Below are 26,948 nucleotides of genomic sequence, written 5' to 3'. Positions count from 1 at the left end.
TAAATATGAAACTGTATTGGCGTTCTACAAAGTAATCACTGTACAAAATAGATGTGACAAAAGACAAAGAATAAAATCTCTAATTCATTTAAATTTAACAATGCACAAATCATTTTCCAGTTTTATTTTTTTGTTTATTTTCAAAGTATGTATTCATAAATTATTTTCAATGTTCTTGTTTTTGCATTTAACTTAGTTATCGTTTTTACCCCAGTTTGTATGGTAGTTCGTTCCGCCTATGACGTGACGCACTCAGGTCACGTGACACGCTGGCGTCCAGTGACGTGTGAAGTATCCGGAAGTGTTGCCTCGACTACAAACATGCTCGCAGACGTATGTGAAAAAGTAGACTTTTCATGTTTTTCATGAAAACGGGTGTTAATAACCACCATTTCTACACTTTTGTTGAAACTGTCAATTGTATTGTCACTTCAATGCATAAGTCATGCTCGCATACGTCATGTGACGTAAGCCGCATGGGCCACGTGAGCACGTCGACCAGTGACGTGTCTTTCGACTAGCAGGTAAGCAGGAAGTGTTCGCTCGAGCGTCAACATGCTAACAGACGTAAGTGATCCTTTTAATGTTTACCAAAGGATGTTTTCGTATGTTTTAAATGAAAATCGATGTTTAGAACGTGTTGAAAATAATTATCTGCTCGCCGAGTGTCACTTTGCACGCTTAGCATTTGAAAAAGCTCGTCAATTCTTGTTAAAAGTCACTACAAACGCTTTTCGAAATTGGTTCAGAAAATTTGTTTTCGATGCCGTTCTTTCTGCATTTTATCAGTGCACACTATATGAAAATAACAATCGTTTGGCTGCTCAACGCAGAGCTTTACGAGTATGACAAAAACGAGTGGGGAAAAATGTGAAAGTGCCTCGGGAATGCTGTGAAGTTGTCGCGCAACCGAGCTGATTTGTGTCTTTCGTCCTCGTCGTTCCCTCAGGAAAACGAGGAAGATGTTGCTCTGTTTGACGCCGAGGAGGACGCCGGACAAAGACTGTCCAAGAAGACAAACATCAAGTCAGTCTGCTCTGTCAAAAAGATCGAGCGATATTTCGCACATTTAGCGCCATGGTGATGGTGATGTTTATGTTTGCAGGCATCCGGTGGCGTGCTTCTTCCACCTGTTCTTCAGGATTAGCGCCATTTTAGTGTACTTGCTATGTGAGAGGATAAGCAACAGCTCCATCGGAGGGATGGTGGCCATCATCCTTCTGCTCTCCTGCGACTTCTGGACCGTCAAGGTGGCCGTGCGTGCGTGCGTGTCAACACCGATCTTTGGCATGTGTTGAAAATTTGAAAAGCTGTTGTCCTCACACAGAACATCAGTGGACGTCTGATGGTGGCGCTGCGGTGGTGGAACCAAGTGGACGAGGACGGCCAAAGCCACTGGGTGTTTGAGTCGCGCAAGGTGAAGTGACGAGACGCCGTACTCGCGCGATCGCATGCCTGCTGTTCCGCTTCATGGCTGCTCACGAATTGTTTTTGGTTATGTTCAGGGGCCGAGGAAAAAGCCAAGTTCTGACTCGGAGGCTCGCATCTTCTGGCTGGGTCTGATCGTGTGCCCGCTCGTGTGGGTGGTGTTCTCCTTCAGCACCCTCTTTCAGTTCAACATTAAGTGGCTGGTAAGGCTGCCACGGCCCGGGCCTTTATTATTATTATTATTTGTGGAGCAGGCACAGGATTTTTTTTTTAAGAATTGTGTGTTGTTGTAGTAACTCCCTTCTCCCCAAAATACAAGAAAACCCTCCCATTGAGAAGCATCAGTCCCACATTTAACAGTTTTGACATAATTTCCCGACCAAGTGAAACTATTCCCATTCCCAAAGTTCCATGGATTTCAAAATAAAAGCCCAAAATGAAGACAGTTTTGCATACTAACCGACCATTTTCAAATTTGTCGACCGATTCAAACCACTCCATCTTCCCTCTTTTCAGGTTATTGACCTTCCAATGTTTATTTGGCTGAATTATTGTTATGGTGGTGGTATGTTTGTCTCGTGTGCAGCCAGTGGTGCTAATGGGGCTGGTGCTGCAAGGAGCCAACCTTTATGGATATGTCAGGTGTAAAGTGGGAGGAAAGACCGACTTCAAAAATATGGCCACCAACTACTTTGGAAGGCAATTTCTCAAACAGGTAATTTTTTTTTTGGGGGGGGGGGTGTAAACTGCTTTTTTTTCCATGGAAAAGTTAAATTCCTTTTTGTGTTTTCCACTTCAGACTCTGTCCAAAGCGGAGGAATCTTAAAAAGAGCGGTGGCTCTCCTGCTTCAAAGTTCCCTTTCGTCACAAACGGAACACATATTTTCATTTTATTTCCATTTCTTTTTCCAGTTGTTGGTTTTTGTTACTTGTCTTCCCAAGTGTTCAAGGGTGATGAAGACCGTTATCTATCATTTCCTCCTGCCACCGTTTCAGTTTGTTGCATGACATTGTCATGTATTTTGGGACACTATTTATGTAAATAAATATAGAAAACACTGTTTTCTGAATTTTATTTTTTATTCAAATCATGCCCCCCCCAGCCACTCCGCCCTTCCTATCTATGTTGCCAGCCGCGTCACCCCGCACCTGTAATGGAGGAATTAGTCGGCCCTGAAATGAACTTCTTGTCTCCGCTCTGCCTGCACATGAAAAAAAAAAAAATATCAACTGACGCTCTGCGGAGGAGGCGGAGGCTCCAAATCTGTTTTTACTCTTCACTTCCTCCTCTTCCTCTTCAGATTATTCTTGACTGTCGGCGTCCTGTCATTTATTGCTTCAAAGACAACATCTGGATGAGGAAAAGAAGCTTTTGAAAACATCTTTTTTTCCCACAGATGTCTGACGGCGAAAGCGCAAAACATTCAAGTAGTTCTAATATTGCCTGGATCATTTCATAATGACACTTCTCAAACAGGTAATTTTTTTTTTGGGGGGGGGGGTGTAAACTGCTTTTTTTTCCATGGAAAAGTTAAATTCCTTTTTGTGTTTTCCACTTCAGACTCTGTCCAAAGCGGAGGAATCTTAAAAAGAGCGGTGGCTCTCCTGCTTCAAAGTTCCCTTTCGTCACAAACGGAACACATATTTTCATTTTATTTCCATTTCTTTTTCCAGTTGTTGGTTTTTGTTACTTGTCTTCCCAAGTGTTCAAGGGTGATGAAGACCGTTATCTATCATTTCCTCCTGCCACCGTTTCAGTTTGTTGCATGACATTGTCATGTATTTTGGGACACTATTTATGTAAATAAATATAGAAAACACTGTTTTCTGAATTTTATTTTTTATTCAAATCATGGTGATAGTATCAAGCATTGTGCTTAAAATACATGAATTGAGCTATGTTGGTGTTCAATAATTTTTATGAATTGATCTCAATACATAGCACTAGTGACTCCATGTGGAGAACTGGGTTACTGCACACTCGTGACATCGACAAACAAATATAGATTAGCCGATCGTATTTCAATTAAAAAAAGAAAAAGGATCGTATTTGATTCGCTTTTGATTTCTAATAATCCACGCCACTAACATCATTTTAAACACAACATTGGGAACGCTAAACGCTTCCTGTCAGAAGAAAAACAATGTTGCGCTTTCAAAATAAACTTAACAGAAGGTAACACTACATAATATGTGATGAGAAATGCCAGAGCACTGATAATAAATTGGGTTACCCGTTTTTCCACCTTTAACTGAAATTCAGCGATTGTTTAACAAGCACAGTAAAATAGCCTCCCTGACTTCAAGTCGTAAGTCATATTTTACTTTGAAGTCAGACCCGGAAGTGGCCGAAGCTACAGGAAGCTGAACTTCCTGTCCTGTTGCGAAGCGATTTTCCGACCAAATCATGATCGTTTTAATCATCCACTTGGACTAGTTTGTTGGTTTTTCATCGGCAAGTGGTCCTCCTTTATTGCCAGTATGATCCCCACCGAGGACGCGTCGGCAAGGAAGAGAGAAATCGAGGAGAAACTCAAGCAGGTTACAACAGCTACCCTCTTGATAGCAAACACAAATTAATGCTACATGTCTGTGGACGCCTTAGTGTGCTTCTCCGCTTTAATTTCAGCAGCACAAATGACACGACCTCTTGTGTGTTGTTATGCAGGAACAAGAGACCCTGTCATTCATCCGCGAGAACCTTGAGAAGAGTGATCAGCTGACCAATGGAATGGTCAGACACACGCACAACACACAGCGCCCTTGATTATGTAGACTTGTTGATCCTCGGGGTATCTTGCGCAAAGCATGCCCAACATGGAAACTCTCTTCGATTGTGAACGAATGCGGGTGGCTTAAGATGCTCGCGTGTGTGCTTTTGGCAGGTGTCCATTCTGTCGTCGTTTGAGAGCCGCCTGATGCAGCTGGAGAACTCCATCATTCCCGTGCACAAGCAGACGGAGAACCTGCAGCGTCTGCAGGACAATGTGGACAAGACTATGTCCTGCATGGACCACGTCATCAGCTACTACCATGTGGCCAAGGATACGGACCGCATCATAAGGGAGGGGTGAGCTGGGGGATGGGATGTGGGGGAGCTTTTGCTCAGGTAGGGTCGAAGGTCGCCACCGCTCCTGACGCTGCAGCGTTTGTGTTCCAGACCGACGGGGCGCCTGGACGAGTATCTGGCATGCATCGCCAAGATCCAGAAAGCCGTGGAGTACTTCCAGGACAACAATCCTGACAGCCCCGAACTCAACACAGTGGTACGAGCTGCCGCCCGACGCTCACCCATTCAGCCGCTTTTGTCTTTGAATGCCCCCTGATGGATCGCAAACACTGTTCCTTGGAAAAACGCTAGTTTTTGTGGGCTTTTGGGAGTTTGAAGTGCGTCTCCTTTGGCCTGCGCCACTTACGTCGCTTAACCCTTCAAAGTGGAATGTGCTGCAGAAAGGGCTCTTCGAAAAGGGCAAGGAGCTCCTGGAGGCGGAGTTCCGCAGCCTGCTGACCCGCTACAGCAAGCCGGTGCCGCCCGTGCTCATCCTGGACGCCATCGGCGTGGCCGACGACGAGCTGGACGTCCAGGAGGACGTGATGCTGGAGCACCTGCCCCAAGCCGTCCTCCACGACATCATCTGCATCGGCGGCTGGCTGGTGGAATACGGACGCAATCAAGGTGAACCGCGCTCGCCTTGTCATATGTCACGTTTGGGCTCAGAGTAACATTTGCTTTCACTTTCGAAAACGCTGATCAATATTTTAGCCAATTTTCTGACAAATGAATGTATGTGTTTGCTGACTTTTTTGTTTGTTTTTTTGGCAGACTTCATGACGGTCTACTTCCAGATTCGCTCCAGCCAGCTGGACCGCTCCATCAAAGGCCTGAAGGAGCACTTGCGCAAGAACAGCGCATCTTCGGCTGTCCTCTACTCGCCCGCCATCCAGGCCAAGCGCAAAGACACGCCCACCAAGAAGGTTCCCAAGAGGCCCGGTAAGACGCCGTCTCCTCTCGCCGATTGCTAGTACACGCCGGCCATGTTGGATGTGGCAGTGGGGCTAGCTGTGCATTTATTCCGCCGTTGATCGACAGTTCAAATCAGCAAATGGCAATCATCTTGCGAAGGAGTCAGTCACTCAATCTTAACGAGTAGAACTTTCTAATATCGCTCAATAGTTGTAGTCCTCGATGCACACGAAAGCATACACAGCAGCCACATCCAACATGGCGTCGACGCAGATAGGATTTTCTAGCGTGTACTGTAGTTCTCAAGGTCTTTTTCTGGCTCCATGATGCGACACGTCGCCATGTGATTAACCCTTGGTGCTTTGCTCTCTCTCAAGCTTGAGTTGCCAGCAGACACTTATGTGTTGCTAGGAGACCATCATCGACGCTCTCTGTGTGTGCGTGAATTGCAGTGGTGCTAACAAGAAGTTGAGTGAACCCCCGCCGAGTTATCGTGGGTTGCGAAAGAATCCCATTTTGTGACGTTTTGCCAGCCTACACACGCAAGGTTCTGCCACAACATGCGGGGCAGCACTGAGCCGCAAGACGCGTAGCGTAATGAACAGCAAAAAGAAGAGGCAGATGAACCGATTCAAGTCACGTTTACATGCAGCGGCCGTAGTGTGGAGCGTGTGCCCCACGATAAACCAGGCGAGGGTTGACTATCGATTTCTCGTTGAGGGTGTGCGAGCGGTGCGCTTGTGTCTTGGTGCGTCGGCGGCATGCGGTCTTTGGTGCTCTTTGGCCGTCTCGTTGATCTCTCACTGCGCGGCTGTGCTTTCTCTACTTGTTCTTCTTCCCTTTGGCTGTCGGGACCCTCCTGACCTTGCTGGCCTTCCTCCTCCTCCTCTAACTCCTCCTCCTCCTGCTCCTCTTGGGGGCCCAGGGACCATTCGCAAGGCTCAGAACCTTCTGAAACAGTACTCACAGCATGGGCTGGATGGCAAAAAGGGGGGGTCCAACCTGGCACCTCTGGAAGGTAACCGGCGCACATTTTCTTCTTCTTCTTCTTCTCGGGCTCTTTTTCCGTTTCTTGTGGTGTAACAGCATAGAGTGACGCCTCACAACAGCGCAGACGCAGACTTGAGACTTGAGACAAGGACTTGAGACTTAAGGCTTGAACTTGAGCCCCTCCCCCCTTCTTCCAGTGAAAGCGGACTTTCGGATCCGCTGTCTTTTGACGTGCCATTCCTCCTCGACCTCCCCTTCTTCATCCTTTTGTCACTCCACCGCCCCCAACATGCTCCTCCTCCATTGCTCTTCTTCTTCCTCACCTCCCTCCTTCCTCCTTTTCTAACTCTTATTTTGCCCCTCCATTTGTCCCCCTCCGTCTTTTCCTCTTCCCCCTCTTTGTCGTCACCCTCCTCTTCCTCCTTCATGCCGTGTCTACGTTGTACTTGCGACGGTCCCTTTTGCGGTAAGTGGAGGTGAAAGGGGCTCTAGTTGCTGTTGTGACGCTCGTCCCCCCCCCCCTCCCCTCCTGGGTGCTCGGTGGCGGGCCGGTGTTGAGTTTAGCTTTGCCCCACCCACCCCCAGGACCTCGTCACGGCGGCGCGGTCTGACGAGGTCCGTTTCAGCAGGTTCCGATCATGACCCGCGGGCCAGACTCATCTCTGAGGCGCTGGCTGACAAGCACGGCGGCCCCCCAGGTGAGTGGCAGCCCACCCCCTGCGCCCAGCACCCCGTCCCCTTCTCCATCAGACTGACTTTGGCAGCAGACTTTCGGGCTCCGGGGACAATTTTTAAATCATGAAATTCATTTTGATCAAGACAAAAGGCTCAGAATTCAAAAAACTCGTTTCTGATTCATTGCTCCCAAAAAAATCAACTTGATCAATTTCAACGTGAAATATCTTGTCGTCTATATCCATAGTATTGAGATTGAACCTCACTTGCAAATCGTTGTATTCTGTTTTTATTTATGTTTCACTCAACGTCCCAACTTCATCGGAATTGGGTTTGTATATTTTATTTCTCAAAAAATGTCTCAAAAACAATAAATCAACCCGCTGGTTATTTTGTGACTCCAACGAAAACAAAGGAAAGAAACCATTTAAGAGCTGCAATTATGAAGAAAAAAAAAAAAAGTCATCCAACGCAATGCAGCGGGCGCTCGTTTTGGGTGCTCGACCCGCCGCCGCGGTGTGCGGCTACGTTCATCTGGCGTGCGCGACGGGCTCAATTTTTCCCGTGTGCTCGCCAGGCAAAGATGACGGGCTGGACGCGGAGATGGACGTGTACGTCCACTGCATCAGCGCTTTCGTCAAGCTGGCGCAGAGCGAGTACGCCCTCCTCAGCGAGGTCATCCCCGAGCACCACCAGAAGAAGACCTTCGACTCCCTCATTCAGGTGCCGACGCTTTGCTATTTTAAGCGCCGCTCAAGTACGCCAATCAAGTGTTTCCACGAATTGAGTTAGTCTTCCTCATGCAAAAACTGTGCGTGCGTACTCGACTGGGATGCCGTTTGGAGGCAAAAAAACGAAACGGTAGAACAAGACTTGTATGCGGAGAATTGGCGTCGATGCTAAGCCAGAGTGTGGCGGCGTTGGGCAGGAGGCGCTGGACAACGTGATGCTGGAAGGCGACAACATCGTGGGCGCCGCCCGCCGCGCCATCCTGCGCCACGACTACTCGGCCGTGCTCGCCATCTTCCCCGTCCTCAGGCACCTGAAGATCAACAAGGCCGACTTTGACGCCACGCTGCAGGTAGGCGGCCGGCACGGGACGAGGATCGCACGGCGGTCGGGCTGACTCGCTCTTCCTGTTTCCTTGTTGAGGGCACGGCGGCGAGCACCAAGAACAAGCTGCCGGCGCTCATCACGTCCATGGAGAGCATCGGCGCCAAAGCGCTGGAGGAGTTCGCCGACAGCATCAAGGCATGGAAGGCGCCGTTCCTCGCCTCCTCCTATCAAACTTCCTTTTTCTCTTCCGACACTTCACAGTCTTGTCTCGGCGTGTCTTCAGAACGATCCCGACAAGGAGTACAACATGCCCAAGGACGGCACGGTGCACGAGCTGACCAGCAACGTAAGACAAACGAAACCTTTGAGCCGTGGGCTCGCCGTCCTGCGGTCGCCGTGGACTTCCTGTCTGATTCCCCGGCTCTCCTCCAGGCCATCCTGTTCCTGCAGCAGCTGCTGGACTTTCATGAGACGGCCGGAGCCATGCTGGCCTCACAAGGTACGCCGCGCGTTAGCACATTAGCTTCCTAGCTCTAGGCGGCCCCGTGTGGACGAAGGTGCGTGTTGCTGCATGAACGCCATGCTTCAACCTCCTCAAAAACTCTCGTCCTCGCGCGTGGCCACAAACTTGCCACTTGTCGTCTCTTTCCACTTCCTGCTTATCGCGTACAGCTTCCTGTCCTGTCCGAGGGGCAGTCATGGCACTATCCCCCGTCCCCCTGCTAATGTTTCTACTTCCTGTAGACTAACCTCTTCTTCTTCTTCTTCTTCTTCTTCTTGTCTGTCGGGTTGGGGGCTCCCCTTTTAGTGCTGGGGGACACTTACAATATCCCTTTAGACCCCCGAGGTAAGCACGCCCTCCAGAGGCCTTTTGTGGTTCTGCAGCAACATGGTTCATACCAAATGAGTGGACGTGGTGTTACCATGGCAACGGTAACACTCCTGCCGTTTGTGTGTGTGTGTTTTCCAGAGTCCGCGTCTTCATCCAGCAGCTACACGTCGGAATTCAACAAGCGCCTCCTCAGCACGTACATCTGTACGTATCTACACGCGTGCGCGTGCACGCACGCAGCCTGACGAGCGGGTCCGTGTGTTTAGGTAAAGTCCTGGGGAACCTTCAGCTGAACCTGCTCAGCAAGTCCAAAGTGTACGAGGATTTGGCTCTGAGCGCCATCTTCCTCCACAACAACTACAACTACATCCTCAAGTCTCTCGAGAAGTCAGAGGGCACGCACATCACGTGACTGGCTTGTGCGCGTTGCGCACGTGTGTTGATGAGCGCGCGTCTGTTCCCGTGCACAGGTCGGAGCTGATCCAGTTGGTGACAGTGACTCAGAAGCGAGCTGAGAGTTCATACCGAGAGCTCATCGAGCAACAAATACACGTTTACCAACGCAGGTGCTCTCGTTGTCGTCCTCCTCCTCCTCGCGTCTTCCTTATTCTTTCCCTCCTGCCCTTGCTCCTCCTTCTTGTCCTCTTGCGTCATTTTCTCCGCGCTGTCGCTCCAAGCCAATTCGCTCCGGTGTCCTCTGCTCTTCTCAGTTGGCTGAAAGTGACGGAGCACCTGACCGAGCGAAACCTTCCCGCCTTCCAGCCCGGTGCCAAGGTCAGCACGAGACGCCAGCGATGCACGTTCACGATTTAATGGCAATGCTACGTCGCCATGGTAACCCACACTGTCTTCTTTCAGCTCAAGGATAAAGAACGGCAGGTCATCAAGGACAAGTTCAAGGTCAGCATACCGAATGGATTTGCGTGCCTGCGTGCATGCGTGCGTGTGACGGTGGCGTATGTGTGTATTAGGGCTTCAACGAGGGTCTGGAGGAGCTGTGCAAGATCCAGAAGGGATGGGCCGTTCCTGACAAGGAGCAGCGAGACTTCATCCGACTGGCTCAGAAGAGAGCTGTCACACATGCCTACACCGGCTTCCTGCACAGGTGCATGCATGCCCACTTACACAAAAAAAAAAAAAGTGGATGATTGAGGAACTGACCAAGATATCGTCCGGCCGGACATATTTGTGGAGCTGACAACCATAAGGGGGGGCCAGTGTACCATCTTGCTATGTTTTGAAAATGGTGACTGCTGCTTGAATGGCATTTGGTACACATTTAATACACTTTTTAAGACTTTATTCGAAACACTTTGCAGACACTCTTTCACTCAAACGTAAGAAGTTTTGCTTTGTGATTGCCTTGGGTTATAGATGTGCCAACCTGCCTTTCACCAAGAACCCAGAGAAGTACCACAAGTATCGCCCAGAGGAAGTGGAGGACATGATCGATAGGCTTTTCGACACATCAGCTTGACTCCACGGATGGATCGGTTTGAGTGAGAGAGTGTGTGTGTGTGTTCAATAAATGAACCAAGTATCAGGTGTCTTGTGTCACTTTTACATTTTGTGGCCTTTGAAAAAGAGTGCGGCGGGGGGCGCAAAGACAACAGTCTTTACTGTATCTCTATTTGTGTGTGGGGGGGGGGGGGGGGGGGGGGGGGGGGGGTAAAAACAATTGGACATGCCCCATCCATATGATTTTGGGGCTGCTTTTGAACTGCGGGCAAGAGATGCAATACCAGTGTTAATCACAGAATGTTGCAACAGCGCCTCCAACCGACGGACTGTGGACTGGACTACTACTAATTGACCCGTCACGGCCGAAGCCACAGGGCAGCCATCTTGCATTGCCAATAACAATTTCTATTTCCTGCTGAAAACACGTGACATGCGTATTTTACGCTAGGATCCCTGTATGGAGTCATGATTTTTCAGTCGCACTCAGAGATATACTTTTAAAGCAAATGTTTCTCGGATTCTTTCCGATGAAATCTGCGTGTAATGTTGTGCCCGACAGAATGGTACAGGTGCGTTTAGCAACTGGCAACGTAAGATGGCCGTCAGTGGCCTCCGCTCGCGACGGCATTAATTTAACACTAATATGTATCATAACAGCCTTCGATAAAATGTAAAATAGAAAATAACCAGGAAGAAAACCCGGACCCCGGTTTGTTATAAGCAGCGGGCAACCGACTCCAAACACGAAGAAAAGAGGCTAAACCAACGAAGTGCACGTACTCACGCGAGAAGACAGCGTGGCGTAATTTCGCTCAAGTCAATGACTAGTCGCTTCACTACAACTCTTTCAATCTAAGCGTGTCCAAGTAAAAGAATTCCAAATCTTTGACGTACGATAGCGCCAGTGTCCGACCCTCGGCATCAGAGGCAAGTAAAATACTGTATAAATGAACTGTGGCAAGTAGGCTTATTGTATGAACATTGAATGACGGTTAATGCAACTTCACACGATACTGCTTTGGGGTAGCTAGCTTAGAAGGCCAAGATGCTTTTACAATATTCTGGTGGTGGAGCACTTTGCACATGACACTGCATTGCCATGTACACCAAAACAGTTAATTGCTTTTCTTATTTAAAACGGGTAAAACAAACAATTATCAATAATGGCTGATATGAAATACTTCTTACTACTTCCTATTGTGAAACATGTTCCAGCCACGTGTCGCCCAGATTTACCAAGCACATTTTGTTTATTTGGGTTTTTCATAGTTGTGTTGACCTCTTATTAAAGTTTCAGTATTCCAAAGTTGGGAGGTAACTGGTGAAACGTGCCATCGTGAGTGGCTCATGGTTCGGCCTCACGACCTACATACAGCACAAGAGTGTGTTTGTGTCTGACGGTGAGATGAACACGTGTCGACCTTCACACGCGTGGGCACCATCCAATTCATCCAAGCACGAACCCAAGGAGGCGTTGATTCGCAGCAGCTGCTCAAAACGGATCAGCGGGCTCACCGCCGACAACGTCCGAAGCATGACTTCTACCAGCCTTCTTTCTGCCCATTAGTGTCGACCTTGCAAATTGGCAGCTAGCGTGCCGACATTAGCGTGGGAAAAGAGGTGACCTGGCCCCTTGGCGGCCCCCTCTGGCAGCCAGAGGAGTTTGTTACTCAATGAGTGCACCTGTGTTATGGAAAGGGGGAAAAAAACAGGATCTAAACGGCCAATAACATCCTCTGAAGACACTTGTCACAAACATGCACACCCGCAATAAAAACAACAATACACGTGTACTTAAAAATAAATGCACGGTCGTGCACACACAGAATTCCCATCCATTCATCGTTTTCATCACTTCCTGCTTCCTTCCGTCACATAAATAGTCATCAACAACAGCAAAAGAACTGAATCAGCCTCTTGTAATTGACTTTTGGGAAGTTTTCAAGGGCAGGAAATTCCCCTAAAAATGTTTTTTTTTTTTTTAGATTCCGGAAAACTCCGGAAATTTTGTTCCTGGCAGTGCAGCGGGCGAACGTCTACTGTCACACAGACACATTCGTTCATTTAGCTGCCAACCTTAGCATGCGTAATCAATGAGCCGCAAATGTTAGCATGAAGCGGTGGTGAGTTTGATTAACCCTGTTGTATGTATCTTCCGTTGCCCCCTAGGCCGGAATTCTGCATTTCACCACCAGAGCAGAGTCATCGCTTGCATATGACGTCGGGTGAGTGGTTTTCCAACTTGTACACCAAGAAAAAAATACAATAAATCACTCTGCAAATACCGGAAAAATGGCCAACATTAAAATGTGGTCCAAATCAGAAATGTATTTGAATGAGATTAAAAGCAAAACCTTAAAAATTCCACCACTTACTGTGTGTGTGTGTGTGTGTGTGTGTGTGTGTGTGTGTGTGTGTGTGTGTGTGTGTGTGTGTGAGACCGTCCAGTTTCCCATCATGTGTAGCTACTAATGCAGGAAGTGGAAGTTGATGAGGTGTGTGTGCTCGTGTACGTGTGTGCATGTGCACGTAACTTTTACTTCTTCACACTTAAAATGGTTCCTGTTTTAGAGTCACTTCTTGTGTGCGAGTCACGTCCTGTACAAGCGTCTGTGCAAAGTTGGTTTCCACGCTCATTGCTGCCCCAAAAGTGACGCGAAGGCAACGCGATGGCCAAGAGTGTCAGCATCCAAATTCATGCCGAGAGCCTCCCAGTGAATGCTAATATTAGCGGCTAACTGATGGCCCCTGTTCGAATGTTGGTTGGTGAACACCACGTGCTAACGCTAGTGGCTAACCAATGGAATGCTTTGCTGGTAATGGATGACACATGCTAATAATGGTCGTGGCTATCCCAAGGCACCACTGCACACTGTATATAGATATTCATTTGGTCAAGATCTGCTCGGAAACCACAAGGCACGCGCGCGCACCCGTGTGTGCACGGGCTTTGTTTTGTTGGTCTGCAAATAGTCCGGCTGCGCTCGTGCTGAGGCCACCTGCCTCCATGTTGAAACGGCGCCATTATTAACATTAGCCCAGCGACTTAGATTGTCGTCATTAGTTTTGGGTCAGCGTGTTCACCGGGATCAAACTTAAGCCTGGCAGCTAATTATAATCAAGGGGGGGGGGCGGGTTCCAGATTTGACGCCGCACACACAAAGGAAGTGGATGTTAGACACAGGAAGTGGATGTTTGGCCCAATGGAACCCATCGCTCGATTTACTTCTCGAGGTAAATAATCATCTTCAAGCTTTCATGTCTGTTTAGGACTTCAAGAAGGGTCCACTAGAACAAAAACATGCAACTAGGAAATGATCGGCTGGTTGCGCTGGGCCAGAATGGTCCCGCGTGGCGTATTACACAAGTCCGGCCCACTTGTGGTCTCTCAAACCAAATGACTTTGACACCTGCTTGAAACCCAAAATGTCACCCTGACGGCCACTCTCCCAAACTTTTTGCAAGTAGTTGCGTCCGACACAAAAGGTGTGAGTGCGGCGCCCGCCACAGATGGTTCCGTTGATTGTTGTTGAGTCCCGGCCAGCAGCCGCACTTCTGCGGCGCCCCAAGCCACCTCCTCCTCCACGGACGTCTCCTGTGACCGGACAAAGGTCAGCCCTTAAGCGTCGGGAGACAGAACAAGCACTTTGAGACAAACGGCAAATGCAAGTCGTACAACTTGTACAAAGATGAGCAGGCTGTTATCCATCTTTTTTTTTTTTTTTTTTTTAAATCGTATCTATGATATCAGACAGGATGTTCAAATTAAGATTGTGTGACTAAATGCTTTTGAGCATGTCCACGCTTGATCACCGGGGGGAAGTTTGAGTCGTCGCGAAGCGTTTGTCATCGTTTTGTTTGCACGTGAAGTGGCAGGAAGTGAGCGGCCGGCCGCACGCGTCGCATCTTGTCCCGTCCCGTCGGTCGTTGACACGTCAGAGCGCGAAGACGGCAGGTGGCCGGGAGCTTCCCGCCGTCCCTCCGACCTCCACGTCCGCCTTGTTTTCCACACGTGGAGGTCACTGTGACAGGAAGCGGACGGCAGGATATCCAAATCTTTTTCCTGCCGCTGGCGTAAATTTAGATTGCAGCTGTCAAAGGTGGAAAATATTCAAGGCTGACGGGAGGCAAAGGAGTCGAGAGCCGCTCCGCCGCTTTGTGCTTCCTCGTCAGTGGCTCGTATTTACGCCGCAAAACAAATCCCGTTGAAATCGCCGGCCGCGTTCCGCGCGCGTGCACGCGCCCCGACTATCCCATTCCTTCATCTCTGTTCCATTGTATCCAGGTTGTGTACTCGGGGGTCAGAAGTTGTAACATGAAGCCAAATTCGATCCAGGTTTGATCCAATTGGAATTTAGCGATGCCACTGACCATGCGCGGGCACTTCCAATATGATTTGGACGCCATTTACCAATTGCCGCACGTACGCACTACGCAGGGCCAGAAGTGGAAACCTGAACTCAAATTCTGTCGAGATCTGATTTGAGCCAAATATGGATGATTGACCACCCGGATTTGCAATGAATGAATGTCGAATGTTGGTGTTTGAAAATTTTGTCTCTTCTCCAACCGATTCGTGTCTTTTTCCTTTTCTGTTATTTTTTTTTTTTGCCTTACGCGTTAGCATGCTAACGGTTAGCATGTTAGCTGACGATCATCATCTTCATCCGAGCTGGGCTTTCCCACACTTGACTTGACTTTTTCCACCCGTGCGCCACAGTTGTCCGAGCAGCTGCGAAGGGGTGGAAAAAGGGCGTGCCGGCCGATGACAGTAAGCACTTTAAAACCCGCGTCCGCTTTTAGCACCCGGTCGCCATGTGAAAGACGCCCAAAGTGTTTGGGTGCGTGTGGCAGGAAAGGGGCGGCCGGTGGGCAAGCAAGCAAGCAACACGACACCTGGTCGAGAGGCCGCCCGAATAACAACAGGGATGGCGGGAACGTTTCCCGTCATTGTCCGAGTCCTCCGCGTTCTCTGGACGGTGTTGTTCTCGTCGCCATGACGCAGCAGCTCGTCACAACGCTCACCCCAAGAACCGCCGGGGGCACAAACGAGGAAGTTCACGAGAGAGCCGTTGCCACGTTCAGTTAGCAGAATGAATTGGATAAACGAAGACCAGTGAGCAAGCCGCGAGCCTTTTTTTTTGCTCTCTTGTTTGTGCGTTCGTGATCAGCTGAGACGTGTGGCATCACAAGACGCTAATTATAGAGAGCGGGATTATTGCACAGGTGTGCCTTGGGCTGTCCGCAATAAACGGCCACTTTGGACTCGAGCGAGTTTGTTGCCATATTTCAACGAGTTTTCAACTAAGTCATGACAAACAGCATTATTCAGTTTTTTTTTTATTGAAAAAGAAAGCAAGATGTAACGAGACACAAATAATCATCACAACAACAACAACAACAAAAATAGTCATTTGCTATTATTTCTGGTAGAAAAGTGAAAGTTTGGAAGACTGCGAACACATTTCCACGCGACAAGTCAAATTTTCTTGTTTGTTTGCCTCGTTGGGAGTGAAGACAAAGAAGGAAAGACACGAAAAGCCGAAGTGTTTTTTGTACCGTTCGCAAAACAAAAGAACGAAACGCATTGATTCGATTGCTCGTTGATGAATATCAGTCCGAGTCGTCATTCCTAAAAAGTCTTTGGCACGCCGGCATCGAGCGTTGAAAAAGGAGGAGGACGACGACATGGCGGAGGAAGGAGCACGAGGAGAAAAGTGGGCTGAGGATTAAGTGAAGGAGGAAAAGCGGAGAAGATGGCGGACAGGAAGAAGAATAAGGAGGGAAAGAGGAAATAGAAGAGCAGGCGGAACAGGAGAGGAGAGAAATAAGAAGGAGACGGAAGAATGAGGAGGAGGCCAAGGTGAAAAAGTGGTGCAGCAGCAGCACATTGTACAAAAAAAAAAAAGGTCGGCCGAGGCCCGACACCAGCCGGCCAATGGCGTGACCGCTTGTACCGTCACTAGACGCGCCCCCTTGAATCGTCACACGTGCGGGGAAACCGGCACCGTGGCGGAATCGTCCCTTAGCGTCCCGCCAACCGGAACGGAACTGGCCTCCCGAAAGGGGCCCCGGCCGCCAGCCGGCGTTGGCGCGCTTCATATCTCCGACTCTCGCCTGAGCGACGCATCGGCGGTCCGATTGTGATCGTGCTCGGCGTCTTGCACCGCGTCGGGTCCCACGCTGCCGCCGTTGCCCTCGTCCGTGTCCTCCCGAGCGTCCATGGCCATCTCGTTCTCGTAGCAGAAGGATCCCGAGGCGGACATGATGTACTTGTTCTCCGCCAACTCGCGGGCGCTGCACTGCGGCGTGCCGGGCACCTCATAAGTGGCGTGGAAGCGCGAGTAGTCCACTTTGTAGTAGTTGTTCTCCTCGAAGAGCACGGGTTCGAAGCGATGCCCCCACAGGATCTCGCTGGCCAGATAGGAGCTGCGGCACTGCGTGGTCATGGCGGTGGCCTCCACCATGCCCTCCAGAATCACCACCACCTCAAAGTCGCAGGCGCGCAGGTCCTGCTTGGCCACGCCGTAGAAGGGACTGTCCTCGTCGATCACGTGCACCACGGTGATGGGCGAGATCAGGAAGATGCGGTCCACGCCGCTGTCGAAGCCCACGTCGATGTCCGTCTGGTCCAGGGGGATGTACTCGCCCTCGGCGGTGGTGCGGGAGCGCAGGAGCTGCGCCCGCACGTGTGCCTCCACCAGGTGACTCCGTCGCAGGTTGCCCACCCGCCACATCAGGCACAGCTTGTTGTCCCTCATGGCCACCGCGGCGTTGTGGCTGAACACCAGCGTCTCGTTCCTCTTCTTGGGTTTGGCCATCTTGGCCATGATGGCGCCGATGACGAAGGCGTCGATGACGCAGCCCACGATGCTCTGGAAGACCACGGCAAAGACGGCGGCCGGGCACTCGTCCGTCACGTAGCGGTAGCCGTAGCCGATCGTGGTCTGCGTCTCCACCGAGAACAGGAAGGCGGCCGTGAAGGTGCTGACGTTGGAGACGCACTTGTGACCGGCGTGGACCTCCAGGTCGCCGTGGAAGATGGCCAGGAGCCAGAAGACGCAGCCGAAGAAGAGCCACGAGAGCAGGAAGGCCGAGCAGAAGATGAGCAGCATCCAGCGCCAGCGCACGTCCACGCACGTGGTGAAGATGTCGGCCAGGTAGCGCAGACCCTTCTCGCTGACGTTGACGTAGCGAACGTTGCAGTGGCCGTCCTTCTTCACAAAGCGGCTCGCCCACCGCGGACACGTACGCGCTTTGCCGTAGCCGTTGGCCGGCTTGGCGCGCGCCTCCTCGGAGGACGCCGTACCGCCGTAGCGGCCCATGACCCGGGCCCACAGTCGCCGCTTGCGCAGGAAGCGTCGCAGGAACACTTTGGAAGCGCCTGAGGAACGACGCTCGCTCGGGAAATGATGCCGCCTGATCGCGCCGGGAGGCGGGAGTCACTGCTCCGTCGTGGGCGTCGTCTGCGAAGGAGGACAAGTCATTAGGAACGCGCCGCCACCTGCCGGCGGGGCCGATGTCCTTGCGGCGGGATGTTTCAGCGGTAAAGAAACAATATTGTAAAATCGCACTCTGTAATAATATTAAAACAGGACATGACATTTCTGAACAGAATGTCAATTTTTTTTTTTTTTTTGCTTCATTTCATTGGACATTGTGCTGCTCCTTTTGGTATATGCACCTTGGCCACCTGGGGGCAGTACAAGGCACTAAAATAAAGTGAACCGGCGCTTTTTTGGTGGGGCAGAGGTCGACCTGCAAACCATTTTCCCATCATTTATTTTTTTCCCCTCATCCGTCAGAGGTGTGAGCAGGAAGTCGAGGAAGCGGAGGACGAATGACTTGTTGACTGTTCAACCCTGGGAGGTTTCCTCAGGAGCCATTCGCTCGCCCGCTTGTCCCCGTGGAGCCACGCAACACTTGTTCATTAGGCGCCGTCGTCACGGCGACCTGGACAAATCACCGCCGCTCCGCCAAACTTCAATCGAGCTTCCTTTCAAGCTTCCTCCACATGTCGAAAGTGGTTGGAACCATTTTTTTTTTTTTTTTTTTTTGAACCAGTTTATCAAAGAGCTGGAATGCCATTTGAGCTTTTTTTCCATAGTATTGATATCCGACTGAATGCTTTTCCTACAAAACTAGTTTTACTAACGAGTGAAACACTTTAGTTAAAAAAATAAAATAAAAATCACTTGTCGGTGCCCTCCCGTGGCTATCGGTGATCTACAATAAATAAAAAAAAAAAATTGTTGCATCCTTGTCCAGCTTAAGGTCAATGCACTAGTAAAACAATGAGTCTTAGGTGTGACTTTTTCTTAACTAGTTCATGGACCTTAAGTGCGACATTAAGGATATGGAATACATTTTGCATTTCTTTGACAGCTACTTGCACTACTAGTGACATTATGCAATTAAGGACTTGTCGCTAGTTGTAGTTTTGGTATGATGCAGCAGAAATGTCACACAGTGTTGGAAGGCGGTTGTTGGGGGGGGGGTCGTTACTAGTGCCCCCTGCATGTTTGTTACTAGTCAAGCCACCCCTTTCCTATTTACAGTGCAAATCTTGCCGACGCGCGTTCTAGTAGCCGCATCTTGTTCATGCCCAGCTACACGTGTGCGCGTGCGTCTCGATGCGGCACACATGCCGGCGACAAATGTTGACAACAGGTGCACGCACGCTGGCGAAAAGCGGGGGGGGGGACTCACGGTGCTGGAGTTGGATGGAAAACTTTGCTGGTGCACGTCAAAGCCGGCGAACTTGACCCAGGTCGTCTTTGTTGTTGTTGTTGTTGTTGCTGCGAGGCTTCCGCTTCGGTACCAGTTGCTCTTGCTCACCGCTCGGAGGTAAAAAATCCGCTCGGTCCAGCCGTGCGCTTGTCATACGGGAACCGCATGAGTGTGCGTGAGCGCGCGCGCACGCGTCTGTGTGTGCGCGTGTGTTTGTGTGTATGTGTGTGTGCGTGTGCGGCGGCTTTTGCTGTGCCTCGCGGGTCCGTCCCGAAGCGTTTTAAACGCGAGGCACGGACTGGGCACGCCCCCGCCCCCAACCCCGAGACCCCCACCCCACCCGTCGCCGTCTCGCGCGCTCCTGATGATACGGTCGGCGCGTGCATGCGTGCGTTCACCAAAATTAATAAGAACAACCAACAACTTTTTCTACTTCCTACGTGTGGATATTTGCAAAATATCACCACGTAGGGACTGCGTGCACTCGTGTGTGTGTGTGTGTGTCTGTGTGTGTTGGTGTTTGTGTGTGTGTGTGTGTGAGCTTTAATGAACTGCGTTGAGGTTCCTTGTCGACTATAGTGTACATTTACCTCGAACGAATGTGCACCTTATCGCTTGTGTTTGTGTGTGCGTACCGTAGCCACACGGGGGCGCAGTAGAGAGAATGGAGTTTGCAGGTGGTTGATCCTCAAGTGAAACAAGTGCATTCTCCCTTTTACACGCTCACGCATACTTGCACATTTGCATGAACACGCACACAAACACACGCACGCGCACACAAATACGTTGCATTTTATTCAGTGTCAGCAAAAATCTTAAAACTCTCATTTTGATCATTGGGGAAAAAAAAATCCAGACGTACTCTTGATGAGACAGTGTTCGAACAGAGAAGGTTGTCATCGAAAGAGCTAGTCGTAGTTTTCTAGTGGAAGGTTAGAATACTGTACAAGGTTATGTAGGAAGGTTCTAGGAAAAATCTTCTCGAGGGCTCGAAAAATATCCTTGAGAGTCGTCGACGTGCTGGTCGCTAACTTGTTTTCTTCTTTGTTGGCAAGTTTGCATCTTGTCACGCTTACATTTTAGTACTACGTTTCCGCACGTGCGGCATCAGCTAGCGTGTCGTGTCGGAGGTGGGCGTCCGGCAGCGGCAGCATCACTTTTGCGGGGCTCGGGAACTTGTCGGGGCGCGGCGAGGGTCTCGGCGAGGGCCGCGGCCACCTCTTGAGCTGGTACGCCTCGGCGCTGATTTCGGGCGCCAGGACCTTGGCGGTCTGGTTGAAGAGCACGTAGTCGACGGTGTAGCGCCTTCTGCCGGCCCGGATCATCTCCTGGAAGACGTGACCCCACAGGATGTCGTCCTGCGTGTAGGAGGTCCGCGTTTGGTGCAGAGTGCCGGTGCTGTCGTCCGTGTACGTGAAGGACACCACCACCTCCAGGTCGGAGCGCTGCAGATCTGCCCGGCTCATCCCGTAGAGCGGGCTGCCTTCCTGGATGCGGTGGCAGATGGTGGTGGGGGTCACCAGAACAATGTCGGGCTGCTGGATGACCAGGTCCCGATAGGTCACGTCCGCCCTGCCGGTGGCGTGGGTGTCGGCGCATACGATCTGAGCGCGCGCCGTCCCTTCCACCAGGTGATTGCGCCGGAAGTCGCCCACGCGCCAGGAGAGGCACAGGTGGCCGTCGCGGAGGTTGACCACGGCGCAGTTGCTGAAGCCCACCGTCTGCGCCCGCTTCCTGGCGGACGCCATCTTGGCCACGGCGATGCCGATGACAAACGTGTCGATGAAGCAGCTCACGACGTCCTGGACGGTCACCACGGCGATGGCCACGGCGCAGTTTTCCGACATCCCCCTGGAGCCGTAGCCGATGGTGGTCTGGGTCTCCAGGGAGAAGAGGAAGGCGGCGGTGAAGCTGCGCACCTCGTAGACGCAGGGCGCCGTCCTGTGATCGTGAACGTCGCCGTGAGCCAGCGCGATGACCCAGAAGAGAATCCCGAAAAAGAGCCAGGACAGGATGTAGGACAGCGCGAAGATGAGCAGCATCACCCTCCAGCGGATCTCCACCAAGGTGGTGAAGATGTCGGTGACAAACAGCAGCCACTCCTCGGGAAGGTGGCGGAAAACCACATTGCAGGTGCCCTCTCTGCGCACGTAGCGTTGCTTGCGGCTCACGGAAATCTTCACCGCCGTCGTGCCGTCGTCGCGCTCAACGCTCTGGTAGGACATCTGCATCCTGCCGGCTGGCAAGCGTACAAACATTTGTACTTCGTACACTTTATGTTTGTACGACACAATTTGTAGAGTAGTCTATATTTGTATGACAATACGTGCCTTTCCAAAACACGGGTTACGAGGACACCTCGTACTGGATTACCCCTCGCTAGGGGGGGGGCTTGTGTGTATGTTTTTGCGCCAGGATGTGATTCTGTTTTCTCCACACAGCGGCGGGCGGCGTGTCTCTGAGGCGTGTTTTGACCTCAAAGCCGCCGCCGCCGCCGTTTGTGTCCAAAACAGACGCTGACCTTCCCCCTCGCAAACTTTCCACTGCGTTCGATGTTCTCCGCAATGCCGGGCATCGCGTGATTCCCTCAATTACGACGCCATTACACGCTCACTTGCTGCAAGTACCCGCCCGGGGGCGTTATTATTATTATTTTTTTTTCGTTGATGATTCTTCTCAAAGGCTCCAGTAGGAGGTCCCGCTATCCTTGACTGAGTATGACACGGGCTACGAGTTAGCCTGCGGCCACTTTCCGCGACGACCTACAAATGTTTCGTGCAAGCAGCAACGATTACAAAACATCGTTTACGACGCTGGTCACCTCGCGCTCCGCCGGGCACGCCGGCCGTTAGCATGCTATTAGTACACCGTTAGCGAGAGGTCGCCGTGACAACGGTGGTCAACGTGTGCTCAGGGATGTGTTTTTAGGACGTCAAGTCACCGACGAACACAAATCTCGACCGGGCTAGCAAGACGAGGAGGTTCAAGCATCGTGCTTGTGGAAGTTTTCTCGTAGAAAATCCTGGTAAAAGGTTCTAGCAGAGCGATCTGGTAGAACATGATCGGAATATGTCCATTTGTTTTAGGCAAAATTTACAAGTAGAAGTTTTCTCATAAAAAGGTTCTGGTGTAGCATTCTATTAGGTTTTGGAAGTTCGGTGGAAAGTGGAACGACTAGTTTTCTAGTGGCCGTCGAAGGTTGAGGAGTCATTAAGGTCTAGGCGGACATTTGGTGAACATTTGCGACCTTGAGCGAACCCTGACGAGAACGCAAAATTGGCTAGCTTTGAAAAAAACTCGGTTGGAGGCTGGCTCGGGAGGTTCTAGTTTAAGTTTTCGACTAGAAGCCGTTCGAGCGCGATTTTTTTTTTCGTTGATGATTCTTCTCAAAGGCTCCAGTAGGAGGTCCCACTGTTAAGTTTTGAGGTCAAATCTTAAAAGTCGGCGGCGGCTTTCGATGATAAAATCAAAAAGAAGAAGAAGAAGATGGAGGACGAGAGCTACCTGAGCTTTGCGCGTGCCTCCGCAGGCGTGCTGGAATGAAGCAGAAAACACCTGTCATGGCAAAACACAGTCGCACGACACCTCCCAAAATACAGGTGACCTGGCCACGCCCCTCAACAGGAAGCCTGCCTCGGGGACACGCCATCGCCAGCTTTTCAAAATAAACCTCAAAGCGAATTCGGACTCGTGTGTCGCGAAAAACTGGCCTGGCGCAACCGAGTCGCGGAGTGGGCATGTTGACGCCCTCGCGCCTTCAAACGGGCAACGCAAGCCACCGCGCACGCCACAGCCATACGGCTTACCCGTCTTTTGCTTCGCTTCTTCTCTTCTTGTCTCGTCTCTCGCGTTTCAAACGTGTCGTCCCGTCATGGTCCTTTGGGTCGGGAAAGTCATTCCGCCGAAAGGTTGGAATGACTTCCCCGGGGTCTTCCGGGCGTTCGTGCTTGCTAGTGCAGCGGCGTTGGTGCAGACTGATGTTAAGGTGGTCGTTCAAGCGGACAGTCCACGTGCGGTCAAAGTCTGACCGGACTGTGTAAATCATTCGGTGACCATTTTGAATATTGCTTTTTTTCTCACTTTTTTCAACATTTATTCAATCATTGGTGAATCAATTATGACTCATTTCGTAAAGTCCAAAATACATATCATTCCTGATTAGAATAATTCCACAAACATATTTTTTTTTTGTGAGGGAGGGGATAACTGGCTAATCCATTATTTTTTAAATGATCAAATATTTCATGAGAAAATCATTTTACATAGTATTCATTTTTCGATTTTAATCAATTTTATCAAATAATTGGCTGCCAATTCCAATTCATTCCAAATAAAGCAAATACAAAAGAGAACAAATTCTTTTTATGAAAAGAGCACAATTTTATAATAAAAACATGTCTGTTATTTTTATTAGTTTTTATATTTATAGACAGCACTTTTTTTAGCCTGCGGTTATTTTTTTGAACACTTGATGAAGTTATCCAAAATCAATAAAGCACATGACTGTTTTTTTTTCTCCCATGATGCATTGGGGCCAAAACTGATGCCCACCTCCCATCTGCTTCCATGAAAATGCGTTAGTGTGTGTGTGTGTGTGTGTGTGTGTGTGCGTGCGCGAGTGCGCGCATGTCGCTGATTATATTGTTACAATAGTCCCGCTATTCCAGCCGCCTGTAACATTTTCCGATGCTCTAATATTTTCCATGATATTTTCCCAGCGTAGCTGCAGGCGCTGTCATCACTTTGCGTTCCCCAACATTCCGCCGCTGCCGCCGCCGCCTTTTAACGGGCTTCTTAACCTTTTCACACACACGCGCGCAGACTTGCGCACGTTATGAACGCAGGCTTTTACAAGGAGCATTAGCACACTAGCGCCTGCTAGTTAGCGTCCCGCGATGCCCCCCGCGGTGGGCCAAACTCTGGTTGCGGCGTGCAAAGGTCACGCTGACCATGAAGCAGTGACGCAGACCATGCTGGCGCCGCTGGCCGTTTCGTTCTGCCTGCGCGTACGTGTGCACTTGACTGCTGTCACGTGGACCTCGGTGCTACGTACGAGTGCTGCAACTGACGATTTATTTTATTTTTTTCAAATTACGAAGCCTCGCTTGGTTGATATATGGACACTGTGCTGCTCCTTCTGGTGTGAGCAACTTGGCAACCTGTGGGCAGTAGCAGACAGACATGCAGATATATCTAGACAAGCTCGTTAGTACGGCAGTGATACTTGTATTGTGACGTCTGTCTACTTGTGTTGCTGCACAATTTTGTTCGAATTGGAGTTGCAATTGATTAATCGGCAACTAACGGATCATCAAATTAATGCACAAGTATTTTGAGACCTTGTTGAACTCGAAATCGTCCAAATGCTCGGATTTTAAGCCTCTTCATCAAAATAAGGCGACATGCAGATATATCTAGACAAGCTCGTTAGTACGGCAGTGATACTTGTATTGTGACGTCTGTCTACTTGTGTTGCTGCACAATTTTGTTCGAATTGGAGTCGCAATTGATTAATCGGCAACTAACGGATGATCAAATTAATGCATAAGTATTTTGAGACCTTGTTGAACTCGGAATCGTCCAAATGCTCAGATTTTAAGCCTCTTCATCAAAATAAGGCGACGGCTAACATCTGCTTTGACGGGCGACCTGCGATTCCCCTCGTTAGCGGAGCACCTGAAGGCTGGCTAGTGCGTTCTGCGGCTCTTATTATTTGCAGCTGCCGTGTACGCGCGCGCCTGCATGCGTGTGCGCTCTTTGGCGGGCAACGCGACGCGTGGCGTGGCTGAATGTTGGCGCTGAAGGACGTGTCCCGCAGTTTTTGTGGCAACCGGCCAATCCAAACGCTCCGTGAGACTTAGAAGCCTGGAAGCCGAGGATCACGGCAGTTCTGACTCGTAGCGTGTCGCTAACATGTCAAAAAGGCCTGTGCGTCAAACGACACGTGTCGTATCTCTTCCCGTCGGCTCGCTTCCTAAATCACAAGTGAAGAAGAGGAATGTGGACGACCTGCGTGTGTGTGTTGTGGCAGTTGGGTGGATCCACACATGGACCACACGTGTGCCGGTGTCACAACAATAACAGCAGCAGCAGCGCCGCCACATGCACACGGCATGACCGTGACATTTTGAGACCCGGCGGCCCGCCGTGCGGCGCTGATGGACTCCAGATGCGAGCGAGGGCCGCGCATGTCCCGGTCGGTCCTCTGGCAGCCACCAGACCACCTGCGACCACCTGTGTGTGCATCGTGTGTGTGTGTGTGTGTGTGTGTGTGTGTGTCTCATGCGTGCCATGTTGCGTCCCGCTAACGTGCTAGCTGCTCATTACAAGCCGAGCGCGTAAATGCTACAAAGTGGAATGAAAGTGCCACTTTTGTTTATTTGGCAACTGTTTGTTCACTTGTTTACCAGCTAACAAACTAGCTTCTTCCGCTCAACAATAAACATCTCATTAGCATCTTCCTGTGTGTGTGTGTGTTTGTGTGTGTGTTGTAAAAGTGTGCGTGCACATACAGTAGCCTCCGTGTGTATGTTGAAAGAATGCGCAAGTGAATTTTTTTTTTTTTGTTATTGACGAGCCTATTTCCCATCACTTTGTACACCTGCGTGATGAAAGTCCCGAGTTTAACCGTCCGCTGGGAGTGTTTATGTATTTGTATTTTATGACCCTCGTTATGATTTTACTACGGCCGTGTGGAAGCCAGTTTGCCGCAGATGCAAATCAGGCGGCAGACGGCACGTCCAAGTGCTTCATAAAACGCAGAAATGCCCGTCCAGTTCCCAATGGAAAAAAAAAATGTCGGGCATTGCGGTGGAGCCAACGTTGCGCCAACTTCTGGACGCTCGCATTCGCGCCGCTACCGCCGAGTACGGCCAAGTAACGCCGAGTCCCGCCAAGTCCCGTCTGTGATCGAGTGCAGCCAAAAGCGCTTCCTCTGTCGTTTCGAGCGCACGGCAACCCGTCGCTGACACGCTCGCCTTGCCTCAAATTCATTTGCAAATAAATGTTTCAAATAAAATTTGTCGTTAAAATAAACGGCCAATGCGTCACGTTGTTCGGAATGAATCGCGAAGAAAATCAAAACGAGTCGCAGCTCGTGACCAGAGTGGAAAAGTTGTTTTCCTGTCAGGGAGGAAAAAGATCGGCCAAAAGGAGTGCAGACTTTGCGGAAAAAACTAGGTTAATAAAACTGCAGGAACGGCGAGTGCGGGTGGTGGTACGCGTGGTGAGCAAAGAGCCAAGGTCGGGCGGGCTCTCGCCACTCCGTGTTTTCTCGACAAACATGGAGCAGTCGGATTGCCTGCGTGAGGGCTGCTACGGAATCGCCAGTCCTCCCGTCACTGATCCCGTTCTGTCTTTTTCTCTCGTAAACAAGACCCAGAATTTCCACCGAGGGTGTCGGGCCGGTCCGCCGTCCCACGAAACATAGAAACGCCGAATCCCGACCGCCGCCTGACCTCCTTTCGACCCCGCGAGCATGTTGACGATCTTCACCGTGCGGCTTTGCGATTGAAGGAGTGCAGGTCGTGTCCGCTGTTGCACTTGCGTGCGGGCGTGTGCTCGGTCAATTCCGAAACACGTTGCCTCTGCGAGAACTGTCAAGCGGTGCGTGTGTGCGCCGCGCCGTGTGTGTTGAATTAGGGCGGCGGTGAGTCAGGAGCCCCTCAGATGTCTGACATGCGGCTTCCGACCATTCCGGCCTTAAACGGTTTTCCGTGTGTCTGCGCTCTAAACTTGGCTCCGTTTGGTGTGTCCACTTCATGTCAATGTGTGTTTGACACACACACATACACACACACACACACACACACA

General features: G+C 50.5%; 4 protein-coding genes across 12 annotated transcripts; 2 read left to right on the top strand and 2 right to left on the bottom strand.

Annotated features, from left to right (window-relative positions):
• Positions 1 to 460: 460 nt before the first annotated feature.
• Positions 461 to 2,495, top strand: tvp23b (trans-golgi network vesicle protein 23 homolog B (S. cerevisiae)). The gene is made up of 7 exons (XM_019874498.1): positions 461 to 567; positions 950 to 1,026; positions 1,106 to 1,250; positions 1,328 to 1,417; positions 1,506 to 1,631; positions 2,015 to 2,143; positions 2,228 to 2,495. The coding sequence occupies exons 1-7, from the start codon at positions 556 to 558 to the stop codon at positions 2,252 to 2,254; spliced, it is 606 nt and encodes a 201-aa protein (XP_019730057.1). The 5' UTR covers positions 461 to 555; the 3' UTR covers positions 2,255 to 2,495.
• Positions 2,496 to 3,771: 1,276 nt separating this feature from the next.
• Positions 3,772 to 10,498, top strand: exoc7 (exocyst complex component 7). 9 transcript variants are annotated; one of them, XM_019874488.1, is made up of 21 exons: positions 3,772 to 3,969; positions 4,097 to 4,162; positions 4,314 to 4,498; positions 4,589 to 4,694; positions 4,879 to 5,104; positions 5,252 to 5,419; positions 6,318 to 6,410; positions 7,012 to 7,080; positions 7,635 to 7,780; positions 7,986 to 8,138; positions 8,210 to 8,308; positions 8,397 to 8,459; positions 8,546 to 8,612; positions 8,922 to 8,960; positions 9,084 to 9,149; positions 9,212 to 9,332; positions 9,416 to 9,511; positions 9,656 to 9,719; positions 9,804 to 9,845; positions 9,917 to 10,050; positions 10,320 to 10,498. In XM_019874488.1, exons 1-21 carry the CDS (start codon positions 3,910 to 3,912, stop codon positions 10,420 to 10,422), a joined length of 2,166 nt encoding a protein of 721 aa, XP_019730047.1. In that variant the 5' UTR covers positions 3,772 to 3,909; the 3' UTR covers positions 10,423 to 10,498. The 9 variants fall into 9 exon arrangements, with proteins under 9 accessions (XP_019730047.1, XP_019730052.1, XP_019730051.1 ...); XM_019874493.1 differs by lacking the exon at positions 6,318 to 6,410; XM_019874492.1 differs by lacking the exon at positions 6,318 to 6,410 and having other exon boundaries at positions 7,009 to 7,080.
• Positions 10,499 to 15,729: 5,231 nt separating this feature from the next.
• kcnj2a (potassium inwardly rectifying channel subfamily J member 2a) lies at positions 15,730 to 19,406 on the bottom strand. The gene is made up of 2 exons (XM_019874413.1): positions 19,116 to 19,406; positions 15,730 to 17,872 (listed from the first exon to the last, which is right to left on the bottom strand). The coding sequence occupies exon 2, from the start codon at positions 17,729 to 17,731 to the stop codon at positions 16,505 to 16,507; it is 1,227 nt and encodes a 408-aa protein (XP_019729972.1). The 5' UTR covers positions 17,732 to 17,872; positions 19,116 to 19,406; the 3' UTR covers positions 15,730 to 16,504.
• A 506-nt stretch (positions 19,407 to 19,912) lies between these two features.
• kcnj16a (potassium inwardly rectifying channel subfamily J member 16a) lies at positions 19,913 to 22,794 on the bottom strand. Its single transcript, XM_019874411.1, has 2 exons — positions 22,641 to 22,794; positions 19,913 to 21,375 (listed from the first exon to the last, which is right to left on the bottom strand). Exons 1-2 carry the CDS (start codon positions 22,783 to 22,785, stop codon positions 20,222 to 20,224), a joined length of 1,299 nt encoding a protein of 432 aa, XP_019729970.1. The 5' UTR covers positions 22,786 to 22,794; the 3' UTR covers positions 19,913 to 20,221.
• Between the last annotated feature and the right edge of the window lie 4,154 nt (positions 22,795 to 26,948).

The sequence above is a fragment of the Hippocampus comes genome, unplaced genomic scaffold, assembly GCF_001891065.2.
Source record: "Hippocampus comes isolate QL1 unplaced genomic scaffold, H_comes_QL1_v1.1 scaffold279, whole genome shotgun sequence".
In the NCBI taxonomy this organism is placed as follows: Eukaryota; Metazoa; Chordata; class Actinopteri; order Syngnathiformes; family Syngnathidae; genus Hippocampus; species Hippocampus comes.
This window is presented reverse-complemented; position numbering and strand designations above follow the sequence as displayed.

Coding starts and splice junctions, on each gene's coding strand:
- tvp23b (XM_019874498.1), top strand. Junction 1,027..1,105: donor TCCAAGAAGACAAACATCAA/GTCAGTCTGCTC, acceptor TTATGTTTGCAG/GCATCCGGTGGCGTGCTTCT. Junction 1,632..2,014: donor AGTTCAACATTAAGTGGCTG/GTAAGGCTGCCA, acceptor TCTCGTGTGCAG/CCAGTGGTGCTAATGGGGCT.
- exoc7 (XM_019874488.1), top strand. CDS start 3,910: ATGATCCCCACCGAGGACGCGTCGGCAAGGAAGAGAGAAATCGAGGAG. Junction 5,105..5,251: donor GGAATACGGACGCAATCAAG/GTGAACCGCGCT, acceptor TTTTTTTGGCAG/ACTTCATGACGGTCTACTTC. Junction 8,139..8,209: donor ACTTTGACGCCACGCTGCAG/GTAGGCGGCCGG, acceptor TTCCTTGTTGAG/GGCACGGCGGCGAGCACCAA.
- kcnj2a (XM_019874413.1), bottom strand. CDS start 17,731: ATGGGCCGCTACGGCGGTACGGCGTCCTCCGAGGAGGCGCGCGCCAAG.
- kcnj16a (XM_019874411.1), bottom strand. CDS start 22,785: ATGGCGTGTCCCCGAGGCAGGCTTCCTGTTGAGGGGCGTGGCCAGGTC. Junction 21,376..22,640: donor GAGGCACGCGCAAAGCTCAG/GTAGCTCTCGTC, acceptor TACGCTTGCCAG/CCGGCAGGATGCAGATGTCC.